Source organism: Neolamprologus multifasciatus, chromosome 13 (genome assembly GCF_963576455.1).
Source record: "Neolamprologus multifasciatus chromosome 13, fNeoMul1.2, whole genome shotgun sequence".
Lineage (NCBI taxonomy): Eukaryota > Metazoa > Chordata > Actinopteri > Cichliformes > Cichlidae > Neolamprologus > Neolamprologus multifasciatus.
In genome coordinates, this window is record NC_140451.1 from 33,813,793 (window position 1) to 33,839,003 (window position 25,211).

At 43.5% G+C, this 25,211-nt stretch overlaps 1 protein-coding gene across 3 annotated transcripts; it reads left to right on the plus strand.

Moving 5' to 3' along the window:
- The first annotated feature begins 386 nt into the window (after nt 1–386).
- Nucleotides 387–23,732, plus strand: sncga (synuclein, gamma a). Of its 3 annotated transcripts, none has more exons than XM_085183177.1 (7): nt 387–601; nt 16,572–16,771; nt 20,736–20,777; nt 20,924–21,051; nt 21,428–21,454; nt 22,474–22,530; nt 23,384–23,732. In XM_085183177.1, the coding sequence occupies exons 2-6, from the start codon at nt 16,651–16,653 to the stop codon at nt 22,528–22,530; spliced, it is 375 nt and encodes a 124-aa protein (XP_085039303.1). In that variant the 5' UTR covers nt 387–601; nt 16,572–16,650; the 3' UTR covers nt 23,384–23,732. The 3 variants fall into 3 exon arrangements, with proteins under 3 accessions (XP_085039303.1, XP_085039304.1, XP_085039302.1); XM_085183178.1 differs by having other exon boundaries at nt 16,575–16,771; XM_085183176.1 differs by lacking the exons at nt 387–601; nt 21,428–21,454 and having other exon boundaries at nt 16,575–16,771.
- Nucleotides 23,733–25,211: the final 1,479 nt, after the last annotated feature.

Here is a 25,211-nt window from a genome sequence, read left to right on the forward strand (position 1 = left end):
TTTCTTTGACGTGGGTGCTTTTTGAATGTTTTCCTGTTTTTCTCCCTGCAGTCTCTACTTTGAGCCCAGGCTGTGTGTTGCAGATGTGACCAGCAGGGGGCAGCAGCTTCTCTGTCTATAGATTTGACTTCTGGGGAAACGTGAAGATTTCTGCCTCCTGTGCTGTGCCAGCTCGTGTTTGTGCAGAAAACGGCCTGGGGAGGGGGGGGGGGACATTTCCTGCTCGCTGCGATAACAAAATAAGCTCAACAATCTTCTTCCTGCACATTAACTGCTCTGCCTCCGAGCCCACCGGCCAAGGGCGTAGATTTGGCGTGGACGGAAGGGGCGTGTCCCCACCAATAATTTGATCTCTTCGAGTAAAGATACCAAGAGAAAAACGATCTGTCAGCGTCTCATTCACCCAGCGGAGCAGAAAGAGTTAAATTACGTCCTCTACTGGAGTCCTACGTCATGTGACAAATATGGCCAATGTGATTGGCTGAGCCTTTCAGGGAGCTCTGTTTAGTTTTAGCAGCGGCAAACCTGCTGCGAGGAGGAGAGGAGGACGGCAGCAAAGAGGAAGAAGCTGGATATAAGAAAGTGTTTTTCAAAGAAACCTGTAAGTCACTTAAAGCCAAGTTCACTCATAAAATGTGTCACAATAACGTTACAGCTATGCTCGGCTTTGGCCACATCAGGCTGAAACTGTAACCATGGATACCGTGTTTGTAAACTAACTGCACAGCAGCAGCACTATTAGTTCTCTCAGTCTCAGAGCAGCGTTTCTCATTTTGATTGAAACTGTCAGAGAAAACGGAGCCTCGAGCAGCAGGATATTAGTTTACAGGCTGTTAGAATTATATGTCTAACGTTAAAATGTTGGTGACACAATAATTTCATCCTAATGACACTGACATATTCACAGGGTTAATATTTGAGACAAAATATCATGAGGTAGTCATGATTTTGCAAATATCCACCTTGTAGTGCAGTTTGCACAAATTGTTGTAAAAATGCACTCAGCCTACAAACATTACTGACGAGTCAAGATCTGCACAAAGTGACAGAAACACTGAAGCAGCTCATTTTATTCTTATTGTCATGTTTGTCCTGTTTGTGACAGAAGAACCAACACAGAGCTCAGAGTGATGGTGACACAAGATCACAGGTGAAGCTGGATGATGTTGGTTCATGACTGTATTTGAAGCACATGTGTGACTGCATGTATGTGAATGTCTCACTGTTATTGATCAGCTGACAGAGGCGGCTCTGCCATGTTGTAGCTCAGAGGTGAAGAGGTCAAAGGTCACTGATGATTTGGTGCTGTAGATTAACTCGTGTTTATTATCATGACAGTTGTTAGGCTGCTGATGTAAATTGATTCATTAGTGTTTATTTGACAAAGAATCTGAATTGTCTCACTTTTATATGGCACGAATCAGTGTGTTATTTTATCAGGTAACAATATGTCCCAGTGCAGTCAGAGGGGAGGAGCCAGGGTCAAAGGTCAGGCAAAGCAAGCACAGAATAATAATTGTAATCTGAGGATAAAACGCAGGTGCTGAGGCTGGAAGAAGCTTCAGTGCTCTCAGATTAAAAACATGTCTGAGGTCCAGCAGCAGAGACTGGACAGTACAGATGTAAAAACAACATGGCAGCAGTTTGTCTCAGTTAGTGAGAGGAGCAGCCTGTGTTTGGCTGCTTCACACAGTGGACATTGAGTTGTTGTGTCCATGTCTGTTGCTGTAACAGTTCATGTTTAGAATAAAAGATCCCGCTTTCAGCTCTTCGTCTGTGTAAATAAATGTTCGCATTAACCTCGAGAAGCCATATCGTAGTTGGGCTGGACGCCTAGCTAGCGCTCGCTGCGTTTCAGAGCACTTTGGTTTAGATATTTTAGATATTTTAGACGCAGAGGTCGAGCCTCCTCAGAGAGGCGGCGCCATTAATTTATTCGTCTCTCGAAGGACGACAAACTAGTTCCTGTGAAAACTTGCTTTGTTTTTGGGCTTTGCTGCGGCCTGAATGTTCGCCGCCGGCTCGCCGATCTGTACATACGCTGTCACTTCCTGTGAGGTTTGGTATTAGTGAAACGCAAACAACTTGTTTGTATCATCCTGAAGGCTTCGAGGCAAAAATAAAGAGATTTTCAAAAGAAAACATCGACGTTGAGTTTTTATTCAAAGCATCGTGAAGTCACGGCTCCTCTGGCGCTGCTGGGAAACAGCACCTTCTGTTTACAGGCTCACGTTTCAAGCTGCAACCTCACCTGATGCACCGACTTAAAGAGCTGTCCAGCCCCTTCGATGTGAAAACACTTTAATGATTGTTATCTGCTTAATGTCTCCTAGTTTTAACATGATTCATCATCTGCGTGCAGACGCTGTCGTTTCTATTAAACCCTGTGATCTAACGGATCTGCAGATCACACCGAGTGTTTCGTTCTGGCTCCAGAGAGCATCAAGACCACATTAGACGGTAAAAGCTCGGCTTCATTCTCTGTCACACATCAAGTCTGTGAGGAAATGTCACCAAACTCAGGACTGTTGTCTCCAAAGGTGGAGATGCTTCGTACTCGAGATGGGAAACAATCGGCTCTTCAGGTTGTTTCGTTGCTTTAATTAATTTATTATTAACAACAATATAAAATTATGCACAAAAGGAATTACAAATGTAAAAAAAGTGGTTTTATTTATATATGTTTATATATAAATATATACGGTAGCTCCTAGAGACAAAACACGTACAAACTCCAGAGGGAGCGTCGGCCCCGGGCGCCACACAGGCTAGGACCGCCACTGCTCTGTCATGTGGGCCTGCACTCGGTCACCCATCCAAAAACTGATCCCAGTGTAACTGATCAATGTGACAGATCGAAGCGTTTTATTCCTGCCATGAGTTTTTAACACCCACTATAACATTATATGACTTAGTGTACGTTCACTCTGCAGGTCTTGATGCTCAAATCTGATTTTTTTTGTCTGCTCGTTCACACTACAAATAAAATACAAACGCGCTCTAGTGTGAACGCTCAAAGCGGCCGCATGCGCAAAAGAAGACGTCACGCACAGCGCGCTCTGTTTAGACTCAGACCAACAGTATTGTTTGACTGATGGTCTTAATATAAAGACTTCGGACTTTAAGTTTCCCAATTTTTGCTTTAAGTTATTTTGTTATTTACATAATAATGTAAATAACCTAATAATGACCCTTATTGCTGTTTTAGAGGAGCGCTGCTTCAAAGGATAGTTGCAGATTTCTGTCAGAATCTGCAGATTATACAAATAAAATGTTCACGTTTCTCCAACGTTTCCCAACAGTTTCACCGGATGTACAGGAAGCGTTCACGATGTCTTCTCCGGCGCTGATAATCGGCGTCTGTCTTGTGTCGGTGACGTAAAAGACGGATTTAATGCGACATGACCATCAAACAGCAGCTTTCTAAAACATCAGATATGTATCAGATTCAGAACCACATATGAAAGTGACCCAGATCAGATTTGTGCCGTTCACACTGTCACACCATGATCGGATAGATGGTCGCAGAGGGTCAAAAAAATCGGATTTGATGCGCTTTCACCTGCAGTGTGAACGTAGCTATGAGAAAATGGACCTCCGGGTCACCTGATCTCTGATCTTAATAAACACTCTGGAGTATTTTTGGACCATTTTGCACCCATGAGTACACGCCCGACAAAAATTAATTAAATTAACTGCTGGAATTAACAAAGAGCAACACTTCAGAACTTCCTGAACATCCGACCACGATGTCACAGTTTCCTTCCATCTCTTCTGTCTTTATATCGAATAAAGTTGACGCCTGAAGCTGAAGCCTGATTTTTACTTTCTAACTGTTGCTGATGTCAGAAAACTCTCAGGTGACGTTTTTATGATACGATTCATTTTTAAATGAAGATCTTTTGCAGATATGCGTTTGTCCCTATTGTTATACTCCAGGATCAAGTTTCTGCACGTCTGATTATTCCAGCAACAGACCTGCTTTATATGATTTAGAGTCCAAAAACTATTCATGTCGTACTGACAGCCTGCAGATGTTCAGTTGATCAAAAACAAGTTTAGCTCCCGTCCCTTAAAACCCGCCTCTCTTTTACTATTCAGCCATTTTCTGGAAGCCTGCCGAGGGGCAGCACCCGTCGGTTTCAACGTTTGAAAAGGCTCCTGGTGCCTCGCTGGTTATCAGAAGCTGCTAACTCAGAAAGAACTGTTGATATTCATGAGCATTTTTACATTAATAGAAGAACGAACAACAGTGAGGAATTATTCATTTTACAGTGTTTGTAAGAAACATTGCTCATTATATTATATACACGGGCCAGTGCATTTTCATTTAAGAGAAAATAAACATCAGGTTTTTGTTTTTCTTTCAGCTGAGTTAACTTTGAACATCTGTCTGTGACGTCACAGAGCTGCTGTTTGGCTTTTGTGAGTTTTTGAGGATGGAGGTGATCATTTCTGCCACTAAAGTAAAACTCCATCCATCAGGCAGAGATTTCATACCTGCTGATCTCTAATGTGGAGCCTGCAGTGGCAGGACTACAGCTTCACAGCAGAAGTTAGCATGACGATTGTAAGAAGCACCTCTGTAGCACAGAAACCAGGATGGACCCTGAGGTCATCGGAGTCAAAAATCCTGTTTCTTAGGCCTCTAATGAAGAAAGACTTTAAGCTGGTCTAAGTAACTTCAGGGTTTTATTTTACAATCATTGTCATTTTGTGTGCATGTATAGAAACATTAATATTATGATTCTTTAATGTCACTGTCCTTGCTGTCAGGGCGCCGATGTGTTTTTAAACGGACCCCAGAGCAGAGAAGACGGAGCTGGTTAGCAAAGCAAAAGTGAGGCTTTATTAGTCTGAATGAAGACAAACAACAAGATGAGCAGGAAACTGAGCTGAGTACAGGCTGTGAACAACGATGAAAACGATGATGACTGTGGCGTGGAAGAACAGACGACCACACAGACTAAATACACACTAGAGGTAATCGGGGAGTGGAAACACACAGGAAACAGCTGACACTAACAACGACTCTGTCAAAATAAAACAGGAAGCACTGAGAAAACACAATAATCAAAGAATAAAAGTAAAATACAGGAAACACTGAGTGGCAGAGCCGCTGCTGTGACACAGACTTTGTAGCTACGCTGAGGCTCTGCTGGCTAATCTGCCCTCCCTCACATAGTGACAGTTTTTCCAGCATCGTCTAGTACAGGGGTCGCAACCTGCGGCTCTTTTGTCCTTATACTGCGGCTCCGGGTGGTTTGGGAAAATAAATGAGAAGTATTTAGCTGAAGTGTATTTTATTTGTGTTTAGTTCTTTTTAACTTGTAGTTCTAAATTGAAGATTATTGTGATTTTGAAATATAAAAATAAAATTATATCTTATTATTTTTTCATCGCTCAAAATAAGCGTCAAACTCCGGTGTAGCCGCCGAAACGCCCGCATTTATCGAGACTTTCAACCCAGGTAGGCCAGTTATGGATGTTCGGATCCACATGATGTCAGCAGCTCCACCGTGAACTATGTTAAAACAAACACGCTCACGCTTCACAGACGACAGCTTACAGTCCTGTAAAGATGAAAGTGACGCAGACGCTGTGCGCAGAGGTTCAGGAGCAGAAGTCTTATTGTAAACATATCACGACCCGACGATGTTTGCATGAACACGCTTTTCTCTTTACTGACCACTTTTCACACACGGTTGCTGTACGCACACAGCCGACTGTAGCTTTGCGGCTCACAGACCGACACACACCAACAACAGCAGAGAGAGCGCAGACTTTAAGGCGGCGAGGTGTGATTGCGGGTGCTGCTCAGGTGCGTCCTCCTCCCCTGCAGCGGCGCTGCAGACCACGCCCCGCCACACACATTAACCAGGTAAAATACATATTTATGCAGAAATTTGCAAATATCTATTTTTTCATTTTTTTTAGCAGCATAGAGCTTTTTTTCCAATTATTATTTGAAAGTCAGGTCAAGGCTCCAACAGCCCAAAGGCGATATAAGGGCGGCTCACAACAGTTTTTGTTTGCTGGATCATTTTAGTTCAGCTTTCCTTTTGTTATATTTCTTTAAGAGTTCAAATAATTACATAAATAAAATGTAATTTTCTCTGTAGCACTTCATGGATTTAAGTAACACACCTTAGTTTCTCTGTGGATTCTTTTAAAAAGCAGTTAAAAACTTTTCAAACAAGCCTTTTGTTGATCTACGTATTTTATATTCTTTACATTATTTACATTTGATCTTTTACATCGTGTATAATGTCTGTTGATTGTTTATTTTAATATTTGTGACTGCCTGTCTGTGAAAAGCGCTTAATAAATAAACTTACTTACTTTAGTTGTTCACACAAAGCATAAAAGTAAAAACAAACAATATATGCAGTGTTATCTTCATTTTAGATGTCAAAAAGTATTTGCGGGTCCCAGAGTTTTCTTTTGCGTGGAAACCGGCTCCAAACGGCTCTTTGGGTGTTAAAGGTTGCAGACCCCTGGTCTAGTAAATGAATTCATGGCGTTTGCCAAATTTGGCTAGTTCTGGTCATGAGTTATCTAAAAATAAATCTGTCACACAAAGAAACAACTTGATCAACAGCTGATGAACAAAGTGAGCTTGAGCTTCAGTACCGCCTCATGTTTATACGATTGCACGCCTAACTTGACCTTTTTATACGTCGCAAAAGCAAACAGAAGATAAAGTTCAGTGAGTTTCATTATTTAGCCTGTTGAATATGAAGACAGAAAATAAAAAGAGACACAAATACAAGTTAAAATTTTGAATTTGTTTTATTGATTTTGAATTTTTAAACATGTCTAATCAATTGTATTTAAATAGGGCCCAATAACAAAAGCTGATTGGAAGTGCTTTATGTTATAAAGAGCCTACAATGCAAGAGAGAAAACCCCAACAATCTGATGATCCCCTATGAGCAAGCACGTGGCGACAGCGGGCAGGAAAAACCCCCTTTCAACGGGAGGAAACCTGCGGCAGAACCAGGCTCAGGGAGGGGCGGCCATCTGCCGAGACCGGTCGGGGGGCTCGAATCACTTCTTATCAAATTTCTCTCTTGCTACGACATTTGTGATGTTATGTATTTAGGTATTGGTCTGAAAGAAAAAGACACGAATACCGAGTTGGTGTTCAAAGCCACCATTTCAAGTTGTGCGTTTAAACGGCTTGGTGATGGCTTTGGCCAGCGCAGTGAAAAACCTGACGATGGCAGACGGCTTTTTCTCTTTTGACAGATGTTCAGTCAAGCTCGTTGCAATGAGTCTCACAGCGATGGATTTCTGTAACTCCAGAGCTACTTGAACATTTTCTACACTCCCAAAGACATCGCGCAGGTCTTTGAGGATGTGCTTCTCAAGGTTTTTAAGGTTTCGGGGAGTTATAATAAGCTCTTTATCCTGCAGTTGGTCCCATACTTCTTCCAGCACCCAACTGTGGATGTTCTCAGAGACACAAATGCACATGATCTTTAATTTTTTAGCTATACGGCTAAATAATTTGTAAAGGATTATTTTGATATAAGCTTTACGGTGAGAAGCGTCTGGCACAGTTTGGTCAGGTTCTGGCTGGGATGTTGGGACGCTCGTCTGTGGTTCTGACACTGACGCTGCACCACGTAATGCGAGCATCACGCTCTGACTCTGGCTCTCAGCCTGGGTGTGAAACCACCACCTCATGACTGCCATGAAAACTCTGACCTTTCTGTTGATGTAGGCTCTTCTGAAACGATCAGGAAAAGTTTCAGGTGCCGCGGGGGGAGCGTGGTGGGCGAGCATTTCTGTGAGCTTCTTGGTGAACTCCGGACTTTTGCCCATAGAAATGTTTTTAAAGAGTTTGAGCTCACAGGTTTCATCGTCGCTCAGATCTTCTACGGTCTGAAGCGGAAAATCATCAACCAGCTTCTCCACTGACTCACTGCTTTCGTCCTTCCTCGTGCTCTTAAATGTTGCCCTGATGTTTTTGACCGCGCGAAGAATCGTTGCTTTGGCGAACTGCTTCGCAAAGAACGCTTTAATCTTAGCTGCGGTGTTTTTTAGTGGCTGCTCCAACTTACCTTTAAACGATGCAGGAGTGATAACTTCATCGCTCTCTGAGGAACTTTGAATCTCTGCCTCGACTGAACGAGTGAGCTCTTTTGCAAACTGCTCGCTCTCTTTGATCATTGCTGATTTCAGCTTCTTCGACTCAGGATCTTCAGTTTGATCCACAGCTGGGAAAAGCTCAGCGACAGCCTTTTGGAGGACAAACTCCACAGTTTTCTGAGTTGCCGTATTTAAGCTGTCCTCTGAGCCTATCACGAGTCTCTCCTGTTGGCCATCCAGCTGTTCTTCTGGGACATCTTGGCAGTCTAAAATGTCAGCGTCCACCTCTGAATCAGTGAGGCTGACGGTGTCAGCGCTCCTGCCGACAGACTTCATCATGGAGATGAAAGCTCGAATCATTCTCCCACCAAAATGGATCATTTTGTTCAGTCGATTTGGAGGAATGATGTGCTGGTTTTCTAAACTTAAGCCTGTTTGACTGTCAGCAGACTGAGCAGATTGAACACTCAGCAGAACCTCTTTAACAAAGAGCTGCTCGAAGTTTTTGGTGCTATCCTCGTGGCCGTGATGGTCTGCTTTCAAAGCTTCCACCAAAGGCTCGGGAAGTATGTTGCCCATGTTTTCCAAAACAGCCTCCTCCGAGACTTCAATGTTGGCATTGTGGGCGAGCGTTTGAAAATGCTTCGACGCTATTTCAATGGTCTCTATAATGGCCTCAGCCAGAAGAGTCTTCGTGGCGATGTCAGGCTTTCCTGCTTTAATGGAACGCCACTGCTCAGCTGTCATATTTGCAAAGAAGGAATCGATGACAGGACGAAGACGAGCAGCTGTCAGTTCGTTAATGTTCTCAGTATTTATGTTTTCCATTTCTAATGCTTGTATGTTAGAACGGCTTAAATGACTATCTGTTAGCTTTTGAGTTGATCGCGTCTGAAATGGACCTTCCAGGTTGAAAGCGTGTAAAATGCAAGTTGCAAGTTTGTGTTTCAGAGACAGTTCCTGCTCCTATTTATGGCTTTTTTGGCTGATGACGTCAAACAGAAGTTCAAAGGTTCAAAGGCAAGCCGGTTACGTCACAGTAGATGACTGTTCCATTGTCCCCGCCCCTAGCGACTGCTTAGCAACCGTTACTATGTACCCTCCGGCAGAGAGTTGTTGTTGATATCGCGATAAAAGTTCCGAGCCACAGAAAAGCCGCTGGATGATTTGAGAGTTTTTCACTTCAGATGCTGAATGAAACTTTACCTGTGACGCGTTAACAGGTGAGAGCAGCCAGCCAATCAGCGTTCAGTTTGCTGCGGAAAAACTCCTTTTAACGGCGTTAGTAATGGAGGCACCGTACGTAATACGCGCACTACGCGTACTACGTACGGTGCGTACTATAAGTACGAGAAGTGCGGAAGTGAGAGGCTTGTGAAATGGGACGGTCTAGCCTTCGTCGCGCTGTTCAGGTTGCCTAGCAACCATGATACTAACCGCGAGAAACGTCTCATACAGCTTTGTGTGACAGAAATGAAGGAGAAAAATGTTTTGTTGGTCATATATTAGAGAGACATGGTAAACGAGAAAAGATGACTAAATATATATGTATCTATAAATATAAATATATGTACACTAGTGATTAAATAAGAAAATCTTGAAAAGAAATATGACGGAGGGCAGATGGGATATTGCACAGGAATGAGCAGCAGAAAATTACAGTATTGCAGTTTTTAAATATAAATATCAATAACAATAAAGTGAAGTGACCAGTGCAGATTAAACACTTGTGAAGCTGCAGCTTCTGAGTGTGTTGTGTGTGTTTAAGTGTTGTGGTTGAGGTGTCGTATGGCTTGATGGTAGAAACTGTTTTTAAGTCTTGTAGTCCGAGCAGACAGACTCCTGTAACGTCTGCCAAGAGAAAATAAACATCAGATTTTTGTTTTTCTTTCAGCTGAGTTAACTTTGAACATCTGTCTGTGACGACACAGAGCTGCTGTTTGGCTTTTGTAGGTGAAGAGGTGAGGTCACAGGTGACTGACTGATGATTTGGTGCTGTAGATTAACTAGTATTTATTATCATGACAGTTGTCAGGCTGCTGATGTAAATTGATTCATTAGTGTATGTTTGACAAAGAATCTGAATTGTCTCACTTTTATATGGCACGAATCAGTGTGTTATTTTATCAGGTGGCAATATGTCCCAGTGCAGTCAGAGGGGAGGAGCCAGGGCCAAAGGTGAGGCACATCAGGTACAGAATAATAATTTTAATCTGAGGATAAAACGCAGGTGCTGAGGCTGAAAGAAGCTTCAGTGCTCTCAGATTAAAAACATGTCTGAGGTCCAGCAGCAGAGACTGGACAGTACAGATGTAAAACCAACATGGCAGCAGTTTGTCTCAGTTAGTGAGAGGAGCAGCCTGTGTTTGGCTGCTTCACACAGTGGACATTGAGTTGTTGTGTCCATGTCTGTTGCTGTAACAGTTCATGTTTAGAATAAAAGATCCCAGCTCACTGATCTGATCGGAGCAACAGAGCCTAAATGTTGCTGAGAGATCTTTGACTTTCTAATCTTAGACGAGTAGTTTTATGGACAAACCCAGCAGGTCAGTCAGTGTTGCCTTAGTGCTGATGTGTCAGAGATGTTGGTGTAACTGAAGTAATGTTGTTAAGTCCTTAAAGTCTTTTATTGTCATGACTGTGTTTGAAGCTGTTTTTATTTTTGTATGATACCTGATTTATATGGAATATGATTGAAATAAACTAAAGCCTAAAATACTTAGTCAGTCATCTGTTTAATAGTAATTTAACTTTATATAATTCACATATAAAAGTATGAATTGTAATTTTAAATGGTTTAAAAGCAGGCAGAATAACATATGTAGAGAAGTATATTTCTCCTTTTATCAAGAAGCAAAAACAAAAAGGAAAAAAAAAGAAACAGGGTTCGGTCCCCACCAACGCCAAAACCAAATCTACGCCCTCGCCACCAGCCTTGAGGCAGACCTCATCCCAGTGCAGAGGCCTCTGACTCTGGAACAGTCTGAAGGTGAAACACGTCAGCTGATTCTGAGAATTAGAAATAATCGAACTTATTTGTTTTACCAGCAGAATTTTCTGTGTGCAGGCGGCGATCAGCTGACCTGCTGCGATCAGCTGACCTGCTGCGATCAGCTGACCTGCTGCGATCAGCTGTTAGCTTCAGCATGACAACAAGGATGAATCACTAATGAGTTAATACAAATGAGGTATTAGGATATTGGGCTATTTTAAACTGGAGCCAATGGTCAATAATCAATAAATGCACACAAGGTGTTTGTGCAGGAACCATGTAAAGGAAAGAAAACAGGCTTAAAGTGCACAAAGACGACAGAATAATCTTTTATCTTAGAACAAACAATACAGAGTCTCCGATTTCAATTATGTTCCCCATAAATGACATCAAAAACACTGGTCCACACAGGAGAGATACATGCATGATACTGTCGGAGTGTCCTTGATGTCCCAGCTCTGTTGTCGGGGGAATGCTGTGTGTGGCTGTGAAATCAGTGAAAGTGAATAATGAGTTCAGGGAGGGGGAGGCAGAGCGTCCTCCATTGAGCGGGACGCTTCAGGAAGGTTCTGACACTCAGCCGTTCGTTGACTCAGCGTCCTGTTAAACCCAAAAAGGGTCACCTGACCTGTATTAAATAAAAACGGCCAATAAGAATTCACAAGAATAATGCATCCATGACACGTGGGATTATTATTATTGAACAAGAATCTCCATACTGTCAGTGAACGCACCACCAGGACATCCTGGTTCTCAGTGATCCATGTTTAACTGATCGTTAGTCCCAGATCCACTGGATTTACTGTGATTCAGGTCAGACTCGTGTGTGTGTGTGTGTGTGTGTGTGTGTGTGTGTCAGGTTGAACTGAAGATGTTGAGTTTTTGCTGTCTTTGCAGAAACATGCAGGTCACCACAGCTGTGAAAATATAATTAACACAAACAGGCATGTGAGAAACACACACACGCACACACACACACACACACACACACACACACACACACACACACACACGCACACACTTCAACCTGCTGCGTCTCAATCAGCCGTCAGATTCCTCACGGAGGTTCAGTCCTGAGCTCGTCGGGAGGAAAACATCATGAGACTCGATGACTCATCCATGAGCTTTAACACACACGCTGGACTCAACCAACATGTTTATGACACTCTCACCACTGAACCATCAAACTTCCTGTCTATGACTCTTCACATTAAAACTTTAATGTTTTAATATTAATCTTTAAAAGCAACAGCATGCGTGACGTTTACAGACCAAACCAAAAAAACAGCATTTAGTATTTTTATTAAGAGCGTCATCAATAATCCACAATACTCCCACTGAAGACTGAAACATGAGTCATAATTACACTGAAAAGTATTTATTTTATTGTTGTGGTGGCAGTAACTGACGTGTGTGTTTGTGAGTTGCTAACGTTGTGTTGGAGGTATTTTCCAGCCCATTATTCTCTGTTTCATCTGGATTAAAGAGCCCTTTGTCCGTCTGTGTCCTGAAGGCGAGCAGCTGAAGCAGTGTGAATACAAACATCTGTGATATCTGATCCAATAATCACGCTCACTGAAAAGCACAGCCGACAGCCGACACGAGGCCACGCCTCCTGGCTCTGAAGGTTTAGCTGTTTGGTGACCATGTTATTGGATAATGCCCAGTAAGTTTGGTGATACCTGCAACATTCAGCTGATTCCTGGAATTTCACTCACCAAAACTGGAGCTCCGCCTCCTCAGAGGCACCGATATTACTGGTCACATGATGTCACTAAAATGCTCTAAAAGGCTCCAACAGCTAGCAGACAACTAGCAGCTACAACCACCTGTGCCACCATCAGTGTTGGGGAGTAAGGAATACATGTACCGCCGTTACGTATTTAAAATACAAAATATGAGTAACTGTATTCCGTTACAGTTACCGTTTAAAAAGGTGGTATTTAGAATACAGTTACTTTGTTGAAATAAATGGATTACACGGCGGTACTTCCCTGTTTCATATTGTGGCGGGTCAGGACTGTTTGGGTTTTGTTTGACAGCTACGTTCTGTTGTTCCAGGCAGCGTTACAGTTGCCATGGTTACAGGGTGACGCTCTCTCTCTGCGTGTTTCCTGGGTGAGAGAGCGCCTGTTGTTGTTGTTGTGCTAAGCTAACAGGCAGAATGCTACAGGTATAGCTCTAAAGAATGTAGCATCATGGGCAGTGTAGTCCGTGCTGCAGGGAGAATGGACTGCCATACACGTTATGTGTCTGTGAGCGAGGGAGGGAGAAAAAGGAAAAGTACGAGCTGTCATCGAGCAGAAACGGGAGCTGGAAGCATGTAAATATAATAATAACCACTGCAGCCAAGAAGAGAGCCTGACGAGCCCAGTTGTAAGTAAGCTATTAAGACTCGACTGTACCCCGTGTTCGTGTTTTCCTCTGAAACAATAAGTTCTGTTGGAGCAGCCTTTCAACGCCTCTCTCTGTCTCTGCTAGCAAAGTTGACCCAGACAACAAAGTAAAGCTAGTTTTCAGCTACGAGCCGACACAGAACCCACCGTATTAGCCAGAGGTCCCTTTACTACGGTTCGGAGCCGCGGACCTTCAGTAACAGTAATAAATCACAGCAATAGTACATTCATGTAGTTGTAAACAGCATGATAATATATTAAGTAATCCAAAGTATTCAGAATACGTTACTCATTGAGTAACGTAACGGAATACGTTACAGAATACATTTTGGGGCATGTAATCTGTAATCTGTAATGGAATACATTTTAAAAGTAACCTTCCCAACACTGGCCACCATTCACCTGTCACTCACAGAGGCCACGCCCCTAATAATGCTAACTTTAACTCAGGTGAGTTATAAAAACATTGTCCCTCTGTACAGGTGTTATAAAGGAGGAAGTGATCCACAGAGACCAAACTGTGTACCACGCGTGTTTCTGATGGAAGGTTTAACATGGGAGTCTATGGGGACGGACTCGCTGCCGCCCTCTGTCGGACGTCAGAGGAACTGCAGGTTTCGTGTTCTTGTTGCTGCTTGGCGGTAAAGAGATTTGTCACTAATAACAGAGACGACGCTGGAAAGTGATTTGGTGTAAAATGTTTTTGAAGTATTTCTCTCTGAGAGGCCACAAAGCTGAAACCTTTTGGACGTTTTTATTTTTTTCACCTAACAGAAGAATCTGCTTCTTGCTCTCAGGTTTCCCAACAAGGATCAATGACACAAACCATCAATAGGCGTCTTTGTGCAGCTATTAGAGAATTCTTCATGAGAATCAATAATGTATAACATTACTGTGTGTGTGTGTGTGTGTGTGTGTGTGCAGAGCTGATGGTCAGCATCGATCACTACTGTTGAGAAGACAGCTCTTATCGCCACGGTAACCCACAACAGTGCTGCTGATGAGCCTCGCCCATCAGTGTGGGGAAAACATGAAATAAAGTGCATCTAAAAATAGCTCGGCGCCTGCAGTCAGCCAATAAGGGAAGAGGTGAGGCAGCCAAGGGTAAGTGTGGGAGAGAGCGCCGTGTTCTGCTGAGTCACGTTCGGGTTCGTTTCAGAGTTCGTTCCTTCATCATTTCCTCTGCCACGTCCTCCATAAACCTGCCGGACTCGCCGCGGTCGAACGGGACTTCCACACGACACCAGAGAGCTCCAGAAACATTTCGGTCATGGTTCTCTCCACCTTTGACCACCAAAAGATAAAAGTTCAGGTCTGCCAATTTCTAAGTCCAACAAAGGCTAACGATGTTGTGTAAAGTCCAACAAAGGCTGACGATGCTGTGTAAAGTCCAACAGAGGCTGACGATGCTGTGTAAAGTCCAACAAAGGCTGACGATGCTGTGTAAAGTCCAACAGAGGCCTAGAAAGTTCGGTAAAGTTGTGAAAATGAGGGGTGAGGGTCCTCAAAGCCCCTGGTTCTTTTCATTTGTTCTGTAGCTGCGTGTTCACTCGCTGTTTAGGTTTAAAGTTATGTGGTCGGCTTTTTAAAGAGTCGTCCTTCCTGTTAAAGAGAGACGACGAGTTTCTGATGACGATGACTCGAGACATCACGCGCCTCAGTGTTGTACCAGCATCATGCTTTCACATCACATGTGACAGTTTCAACCGGATCTTTGGGAGAAGCTGAGATATTACAGTTATTCTTATTGTATTTACTAAATCTGTAATTCAGCTCAGTTTTATTCTTTGAGGTAAAGGCCTCAGCGAGCTCTCAGAGGTGCAACATTACTCATTTCTTATGTGGACACAACACTGCTGAGTGCTGCCCCTCGGCAGGCTTCCAGAAGTTGGCCAACCAGAGGAATGTTGCTTTTAGGGAGGGAGGGCTTAAAGAGACGGGAGGTAAAACAGCTCCCAGAGAATGAACAAGGCCCAGCATCAGATAAAGAAGGATTATTTTGAACTATCAGTTATGCAAAGCTGTTTGAGAATACAGAGATGGAGCAGATCGTGAAAAGATCCCACTGCTCTTCTGTCACACATTAAACTCATGGTACAATCTATAATTTATTACACACACACACACACACACACACACACACACACACACACACACGCTGGTCTAAGTGGATTACCCGTGCCTGCATGCACACAGGGACAATGTTTGATGGAAGAAGCTTTGAGCTAAAAATAGAGGACGGTGAAGTTGGCTTTGTGTTTTCTCCCAGTGTCCTCGTCTCATCTCACATTAAAGAAGGAAAGATGGAGGCTGGCTTCCTTTAATCTGATTGGAGGCTCTGTTCGGCGCTCAGCAAACAGCAGCTAAGCGATTACCTTCTGCTCCGTGTGCAGCTGAAGTTTTCACTACAGCAGATAAAATGTGGAGAATCATTTTACGTCTGATCTGATTGGTTCAGGGAGGACTCTGGTCTCCTGCAGCTGTTGGAAAGATGACCAAAGGAAAGGTCCAAGAGGGTGAACAGCACAGAATATCAGCTCTTTGAATCCTTAGCATGAAATCCTGCAGATGTTTTGATGGAGTTTCCATATTAATGGAGTCGACGGCACAGCTACAGATGTTTCACTGTTTCACTCCAACAGTCCAATAATCAGGAGCCTTTAGCTTTAGTTACCTTTAAAGTCCTGAGCCTGAGTAAAGTGACAGTCCTGAGATAACAAATATTATATTTCACGTGTTTGTGGGACATCGTCATTACTCAGCTTCCTGATTAAACCAAGAATCCTCCAGACCTGAAAAAGGAGGAAGTACCAACGCCGATGTTCCCATTTTAAAACATCTAAGCCAGTTTTCAGGTGTTTCTGAGCAGTAATGTCTCTGTTGTGTGTTTAAGTCTGAGCTCCAGGTCTGGGGACGTTTATGGTTCCTCTGTTTTCTCCTTTTCCTTCTTATCTCCGACTCACTTTTCTGCTCTGCACCACATGAATCCAGAGTTGTTTGCACGTATCGCCCTCCCTCCCTTTCTCGTAAGCAGCCCTCTCTCCTCACGTGCCCTCTCTCCACCCTCTCTCTCACTTATGCATCAGCAGGAGGAACAGATCCCAGCAGACGAGAAGAGACGAGACACCCGAGGCAGACGGAGCAGCAGAAGACAAGCAAAGCATCATGGACGTTTTCAAGAAGGGATTCTCCATGGCGAAGGATGGAGTCGTCGCCGCCGCCGAGAAGACGAAGGCCGGAGTGGAGGAGGCAGCCACCAAGACCAAGGAGGGGGTCATCTACGTTGGTGAGAGGAGATGGATGCAAGTAAAATTAGATTTGTTGTGAAAAGAGGAAGAGAAAGACGAGGAAGCTGCATTTAAATAATTTATGGTTTAAGAAGAAGAGATAAAAGGAGGGACGGGTGGAGCTGAACAATAAAACCTGAGAGAAAGAAAATATGAGCAAAAAGTAAAAACAATCACAGCACTGAGGAAAGAAGGAGGCGGGGAGGGGCAAAACAGGAAGTTAAACTTTAGTATTTTTAGTGTGAATGAAGGACAGACGGGACAGATCAGGGAAACACAATTCATCCCGACGCTGTGCATGAAAGATGAGGGACGAGAGATGGAGGGGCGGAGTGAACGTCATCACCATCCCTCCATCTTTCCATCTGCAGATTCAACACAGCGTCAGGATGAATCGCACTTTTCTCTCCACTTCCTGTCGTCCGTGTTTCTTTGAATATTTCAGGATTCAGTTTCTGCTCCAACTTTGAATTTCACTCTCTTCTAAAACTACTTTGCACTTGAAATTTCACATTTCCTGGTGGACAACGGGTGAAGCATGGGCGGAGGACGAGTGAAATCCAACACCGAAGGACAAACAGGACGGAGACAGACACACCCACTCCTCCACCTCTCCTCTCCTTGCTGTTTGTCTCTTTCTTGTCCTTCTTCATCCCTTCCTCCTCGTCCTCCTCCCATCCCTCATGAAGGGGACAGACCGAGGGAAGATGAGGGGAGGTGGAGGAAGAGTGGCATCGGTGTTGGGAAGGTTACTTTTAAAATGTATCCCACTACAGATTACAGATTACAGATTACATGCCCCAAACTGTATTTTGTAATGTATTCTGAATACTTTGGATTACTTAATATATCATCATGCTGTTTACAGCTACATGAATGAACTGTTGCTGTGATTTATTACTGAAGGTTACTCTCCATACCAACACCAACCAGATGTTAAATCTGAATATAAATGAGTAACAGTAGGTGGACATCAGGTAAGGCTGCACTTTCTGCAGCGATCTCGTGTAGAAAACTATTTGTATATAAAACAGGTCCGCGGCTCTGAACCGTAGTAAAGGACCTCTGGCTAATACGTCGAGTTCGTGTCGGCTCGTAGCTGAAAACTACGAGGCGTTGAAAGGCTGCTAACGGGATTAAACGGGATTTATTGTTTGGGAGGAAAACACGAACACAGTCGAGTCTTAGTTTACTTACAGCTGGGCTTCACTGCCCATCAGGCTGCATGCTTTAGGGCGATGCCTGTAACTCTGCCTGTTGCCTTCATATTAAATCATGTTAAAAATATTTCTTCACATCATTGTGAGACGTGAGATTGAGACACGGACATTTGAGCCTCTTAATGCGTGTTTTGTTTTGGTTTCCACCGGCGTGGAATTACTAAAAACAGAGAGGGCATAGCCGTGTAATCCCTTTATTTCAACAAAGTAACTGTATTCTGATTACCACCTTTTTAAACTGTAACAGTAACAGTTACTCATATTTAGTATTTTAAATACATAACAGCGGCACGTGTACTCTGTTACTCCCCAACACTGAGTGGCATTTATTAAAAACAGAACAACAGACTAATGGAAAGAAAGAACTGAGATTTCTTGGGCAGGAAATCGAGGAGGGCTGAGTGGAGGCCATTAAAATCAATGAGGGAGGAAGAGAGCGACAGGAAGCTGAATGCTCAATGATTTAAAGTGCAGCTCTTCCTGATGGATCGCAGCTCCTGTTAGCGTAACGTCAGAACGACGCTGCGACCGGATCCTGATCTGCTGCTGCAGCACGATTTCATCCATCCACTGATCCAAAGCAGGCGAAGCAGGTGAGGCAGGTGAAGCAGGCGAAGCAGGTGAGGCAGGCGAAGCAGGCGAAGCAGGCGAAGCAGGTGAAGCAGGCGAAGCAGGTGAAGCAGGCGAAGCAGGCGAAGCAGGTGAAGCAGGCGAAGCAGGCGAAGCAGGTGAAGCAGGCGAAGCAGGTGAAGCAGGAGTGGCGAGGCCCTCCCAGACAGGAAGACACATTTAGTCCCTCAGACGAGTTCTCACTCTTCTTCATCCAGAGACTCTCGGTCGCTGCGGGGATGCAGGTCCATGCGACTTCATCGTTTCTGAAAACGTGCTTGTGCAGCATGTGGCCAAAACACAACCAAAGCCCCGCCCATTATGACCCTCTATGGTGGATGTTACCTGAGGCAGTAATCCGGCTCGCGCTCGGCTGCAGACGGCGCCGGTTCATGCTGAAGGTTGTGTGACGAACAGAAGACCATCGTCTGCATTCAGAGATCCAGATTGGATCCTGTCCACGAGCAGGAAGGTCAGAGATGAGCTCAGGGTTTCAAAGTAAAAGCTTCTGAGAGCTGAAGGATAATTCGTCATCTGTGGGGTTTAAATGAACAGAGTGTGCTGTTTGATGTTTAATGATATTAAAGAAGCTCAGACACAAACCACAGCTCATGTGAATCAAACCAGGAGCAACAAGCGAACATCTGTTTTTAAACAGACGGAGGCTGACCTGGTTTCTACCTCACAGATAAACGGAGCTCTCTGAATTATTCACTCACGTCACCCACTTCGCGCCCAGGCAGCCCACTCTCTGCTCTCATTCCCCTGGTTTTGTTCTTTATTAGCATTCTGCCTCTGATCAGCGAGGTGGACGCATTCAGCATTCTTCTTCATGTTGTTTGGAAACGATTCAGACTCGGTTGTAATTCAGCCAGTGGGCGTCGAGCTGCTCGGACATGTGACGGGTCGCAGTGAACGGACTCTTTGTCTGTCACACAAACACCGTGGAAACTCGGCGGCTGTTTCCCTGCAGCGCTGATGTTTGAAATTACAGGAAGGAAGAAGCTCAAAGATGCAAAGATGATGCATAATTAACGAGGCTGCAGATTGGCTGCTGTCAGCGAGTGGCCTTTTATTCATACCAATAAACAATCATCATCCTTTATCCATGCAAAACAGCCGAGTCTGATAATGGTGCTTTTTCATGAAACATATTATAACAAAGGTGAGATTTCCTGTCTGGTCACCTCTAACAGCTGTGGGCTGATTCTTTGACGCCTTTCTAATCGTTGGAAACAGCAGGAAGGGTTTGAAATCCAGACTCATAATCGGGTCCATGAACACGGCTGTGACTGTGCTGCTGTGAAGAATGAACATTAATAAATAATAATAAACTTCATTTATAAAGCACACTTAAAAACCAAGGGTATGCCAAGGTGCTTAACAAGTAAGATAGAGAATATGAGGAGGATGATAGAAATAGGACCAAAGCAGGTAGCTGTCACTGATGCACAGGAAAGCTACAGGTAACGAGCAAACAAGAATGTAAATGAGCATAAAAGTGCATGATATAAAATCATAAAAGAAATATTAACTAGAGGGAAAGGCAAGACTGAATAAGTGGGTTTTTAGTCGTGATTTGAACAGATGCGCGGAGGTCGAGAGGAAGGTTATTCCACAGTCCCAGCCGGAGCAAACGCACGGTCACCCCGAGGCTTCAGCCGAGGTTTGGGTCAGAGGTAGTCGAGTGGCAGATCTGAGTGCTCTAGCAGCAGTCTGTGGTTTGAGAAGTTCACTAAGATAACTTGAGTAAGGAGTAATATTTTAAATGATACTATAATTATAACATCGTATGAAGCCATCAGCAAAGCGCTGAGAAGCCAGTGAGCAAGTCTGCAGCCACTGTTGGTGAATCGAATCAACTTCATTTTATTTATAAGGCACAAAAACACAACAAGTTGCATTGTGCTGTTTTATATTGTACAGTAAAGAGAGAAGCCCAACAAACAGACCCGCGAGCACTCGGTGACAGCGGGGAGGAAAACTCCGTTAAGAGGAAGGAACCTCCGGAAGAACCCGGCTCAGGGAGGGGCGGCACGGGGCGGAAGAGCCAGAGAGGAACAATGAGATGAACACACAAACTCTGTTTCTGATTTATGCTTTTCTCATGAAGGTTTTCTCTCTTTTTTTCCAGGAAGTAAGACGATGGAGGGAGTGGTGACAGGTGTGAACACAGGTAACGCACCTGCAGTGCAAACAGCACGTACTGTACTGAAGTTATGAAGCAAGAATCGAAATCACGAGTTTGTAAATTCATCTTTTTCTCATTAACTCTAAAACGTAAACAATCAAAAAACATTGACTTCCTGTTTCCTGTCTCAGTGGCTCAGAAGACGACCGAACAGGCTAACGTCGTGGCCGACACCGCTGTTTCTGGGGCCAATGAGGTTGCCCAGGCAACGGTGCAGGGGGTGGAGAATGCGGCAGCGGCAACCGGATTCGTTAGCACGGTGAGTGACGTCAGCTTATTATCAATTATTAATATAAATGAGAACCAAGGCGTCTCGCTTTTGTGTTGTTCTTATTTTATTTATACAACCTGGGTTTGTTTTCCTCGTGTTACAGATAAAGGTTAAACTTGTATTACACAATTATTTATTATTACTTTGCACATTAACAAAATTACAAAAATATATTTCTAAACCAAATAATAATAATTATTCGTAACAGAATTTTGGAGATTCACATAAAGCTGTTTCATTATATTCATACTGAGTCAAAGTTTGTTCAGCATTCATGCAGTAATTATTCACATAGTCTGTGTTTTGTGTATAACTTTTTTTGTCCTTTGTCATTTCCAACTCTCTGGTTATTGGATGTGAACAGGAGGAGGCGGAGCCAGTGCCTGAGGAGGTGCCTGATAGGTTGAGGGGGAGGGGTGGCATGGCATGAAGCTTCTTGCCTGATTATCTGACATCAAACAGCTTCACAAATCAGACATTTCAGATCAGAAAAGACCAGATTTCAGGGATTTTTTGGACATCAGTGTAGATAAAGTCCTCCTACTGTCTCTGCGTATGAACTTAAAACAGACCGATAAGGTCCTGGACAAGGAAAATAACAAAGTAAGAAGAAAAAACACTGTAAACCAGCGAATTTACAGTAAAACAACCAGCAGATATGTGAAATAAAACAAAGGAAAATGTGGACAAAGAGCATATTTACAAGAAAAAAGTGGAATCTAGAGAAGTCGTCTAAGTCGTTAAAGCCGTCTCAGTATTTCCAGGTCTAATGCTGACAAGCGCACTCTGAGAGCTGGGCTTTAAGCGGTGGCAGGAAGCATCAGAGGGACTCGAACAGTAACCTCTGCTCCTACGACACGAGAAACTGCATGAAGGGTGTTTAAGCAGAAAAGAGGCTGAAAGCTGACGATGAATAACAACACTAACAGGAAACGGCTGCATGACGCTGCTCTTTATTCTGTTAACAACTCACAACTCTGCACCCATGAAGACAATGACTACATGTAACTAATATATTTCCTGACGTATCGTATGTAGCCATGTTTTCTTGAGGAGCAACAAAAACCAAAGTAGGAGCTGGAAATGATCACGATGATCTCAGCGGTTGTTTAACTAACACGAGTTTTTCTTTCGCCTTTGCTCAACTTTGGCTTCGTCTTACTTTTCTGGATTTCTGAACGCTGTCGTTCTGATTGCTCCAAAGTTTCATTTCTCCCAAAAATAAGCAGCTTAACTTCTATTTGCATCTATTTTACATCAGCGAACCTTTAAAGTGGTGTCTCAGAGTCAAACCACAAGCAGATTATTCGTGTCATCAGTGTTGTGTTAATGGCTTCTGTTTTGGGGAGAAATGCAGCTTTGTCTATGGACACATGTGCTGCACTGACCTGTTTTCTCTCTGATTTGTAGACTGAGCTCCAAAAACCAAACGCAGGAGGAGAACAGACTGAAGAAGCTGCTCAGTAGGTGAGAAAGACCATGAAAGAGTGGTGATGTTTCAGCTGCAGATGAATCTGCAGAGCTTTGGGGAAGCAGGATGATAAAGATCCTCATACGATCAGAGTGCGTGCTCTCTTTTCTGCAGAGGTGATTGCACTTTCTGACAAAGCGCTCCCCCTCGTAGTTAATCAGTCTAATGTCAGCTGTGTCTGACTGCTGGAGCGGTTCACTTTTACATCAGTTAACTCGTCTAAACGCAAACATCCTTTTAAACGACAGAGTCAGTAGATAACAACACCCCTACCTTGGTTCAAAGACTCTTATCAGACATCCTGGTACACGAGTGAGCAGTTGAAGGATCACCTGCTGGTGCTGATGGCGCCCACATCTGTAAGTGTCTCAGCTCAGCAGACCAGCACTTGCTGCCCCCTGGTGGCGTTTCTGTGCAGTACACTTATCCTTAAGTCCATTGTAGTTTTACCTGACTGGATACTGTGTTACTTTGTGTGATGTTGGTGTACAGGCCCACAGCCCTTCAGGTTTCACATTGCTCTGTTAGCTGTAAATAACAAACATGGCCCCAATAAGACCAACGTGGTGCTAATCATAACAGAGAACAAGCAAACAAACCAGCATGAAGCTGCCACCAGGAGGCACAACATGATTATGAGAACAAAAGAAAAGCAGCTCGGTGATGCGAGTCACCAGGAAAGATGCCCACAGCTCAGCATCAATGCAACACATACATGATCCATTACAGGTCAAACGTCCTTTGGATATATGTGCTGCACTGTACCTGTCACAGGTAAGCTCCACGTCAGCTGACCTAACTCACCTGCTTTAAACAAAACGTTTCTCCTCTTCATTTGGTTTTCCTCAGACTCTGAACTTCCTGCCGTCACCGAACGAGAGAAGAAGAAGGATCTTCATATTGTATCTGTTGCTCAACCTTTGACCTCTGAACCCCTCATTAACCAAGAGAAACCCTCCTCATCACTCCCCCCGCGCACCATGGTTATGCCGCCTCCGCTCATCATATACACTGTCGGTTTAACTCCACACTTTCATCTGATTGGCTGTTGTGGACCACAGGTTTCTTTTGGGCTCCGCCCCCTGACAGAGGGATACCTGAAGCCTTATAAATGCACGTGGCTTTGCTGACACACACACACACACTTCCTGTATGTGTTGCTGATTTTTAACAACAAAATAAAAATGTTTTAACATTCTGAGCTTCGTTGTCTTCAGTCTCACGAAACGTTGATTCTTGTTGCTTTTATTCAGGATTTTATTTTGCTTTTATTTCCCTGCTGTGGAGCATCTTCATGTGTCCGCAGTATTCCCGGGACGGTCTGAGGGGGAACCTTTGTTTCAAAAATGAATTTTGATTTTCTAAATTTAAAACCAAAAACACAAAAAAGTGTTTGTGTGTCATCACTAAAGCAAACGTCTCTGTCGCCCACAGACACTCAGCTCGTGTTTTCCGCCCGCGCAGACGAGCTGATGAAACGATTTTTCAGTTAATTATCAATAAAGTTTTTATTTTGGGGCTCAGAGTAAACATGTGACTGACTTCCTGCTTCCTGTCAGCAAACACAATAAAACAACTCTGATTGTTATCCAGAACATCTTTTACTTTTCTAACGCTGCAGGTTTCTGGTTCTCATCTTCACCGGGTGTCACTCGGCCCACCGTTAGAAAAATGATGTTTATTGTAGGACTCAGAAAGGAAGACTCGCCGTATAAACAGGAAATGCTTTGAATGTTATTCTACAATTCGTTATTTAAACACAGAATTCGTTATTTCGATGCGCGTGGCTGTTGTTGTCCTGGTTTAAGGCCAGTGCCAAAACTATGTGATGTGTAAATTTGCACTCTTTATGTTAAATATTTGATTAACTAGTGTTCATTTTAAAGGGATTCTGCGTTTCCTTTAACAGAGTTGCTAAAATCAAAACACTGTTTATAATCTAGATGTTAAAGCTGCCACATGTGAGCTGCTGCTCTGCTCTCTGAGCCGAGCTGCTGTGACGTCTGCCAGCGTCAGAAATGTGCAGCAACAAGCTCGTCCTGCTGTCGGGAGGAGAGCGAAGCTCTTTGGTTCCTATCATCGTTTAAACTTTTTCCCCAGAGCGATGAGTTTCTTATATTAACCCTCAGAAATCTGAAGTCTGGGGTCTTAACAATAAATCATCAAATTATTATTTTACATTTTTTCTTCATATTGAACTTTATTTCAGTTTAGAAATTTTATTTCATCATTTTTTTAATTATGAATCTATATCATCTTTTTTATGATTGTGTTGATTTGAATTTCTAAATCATAATTTTAAATTTAATTGTAACTGACGCTTTGATCTGCACTTTGAATTTGAGTTTTGACCCAGAACATAAACTTCTGTAAAACTGTGATTTTCACAGTAGAGTTTTTGCAGCTTGCTGAACCTCGGCTCTTCTTTACTTCTGAAAAACTCGAAGATGCTCTTTTCAGACCCGATCATGTGACTGACCTGCTGATAATGAACCTGCTGAGCTGCTGAACGTTCCCAGCGTTGGGAATGCAGTTCTATTTTCAGTTAGTTTATTGTCTGCTCTTTGTTTCCTGACCTGATTAAGCTTTGTGTTCCCGATTGACTGGATGTTCAGGTGCAGCGATGTGTCGGTCTGCAGGGCGTTCCTGACGAGCATTTTTACTTCTTGCTGATGAT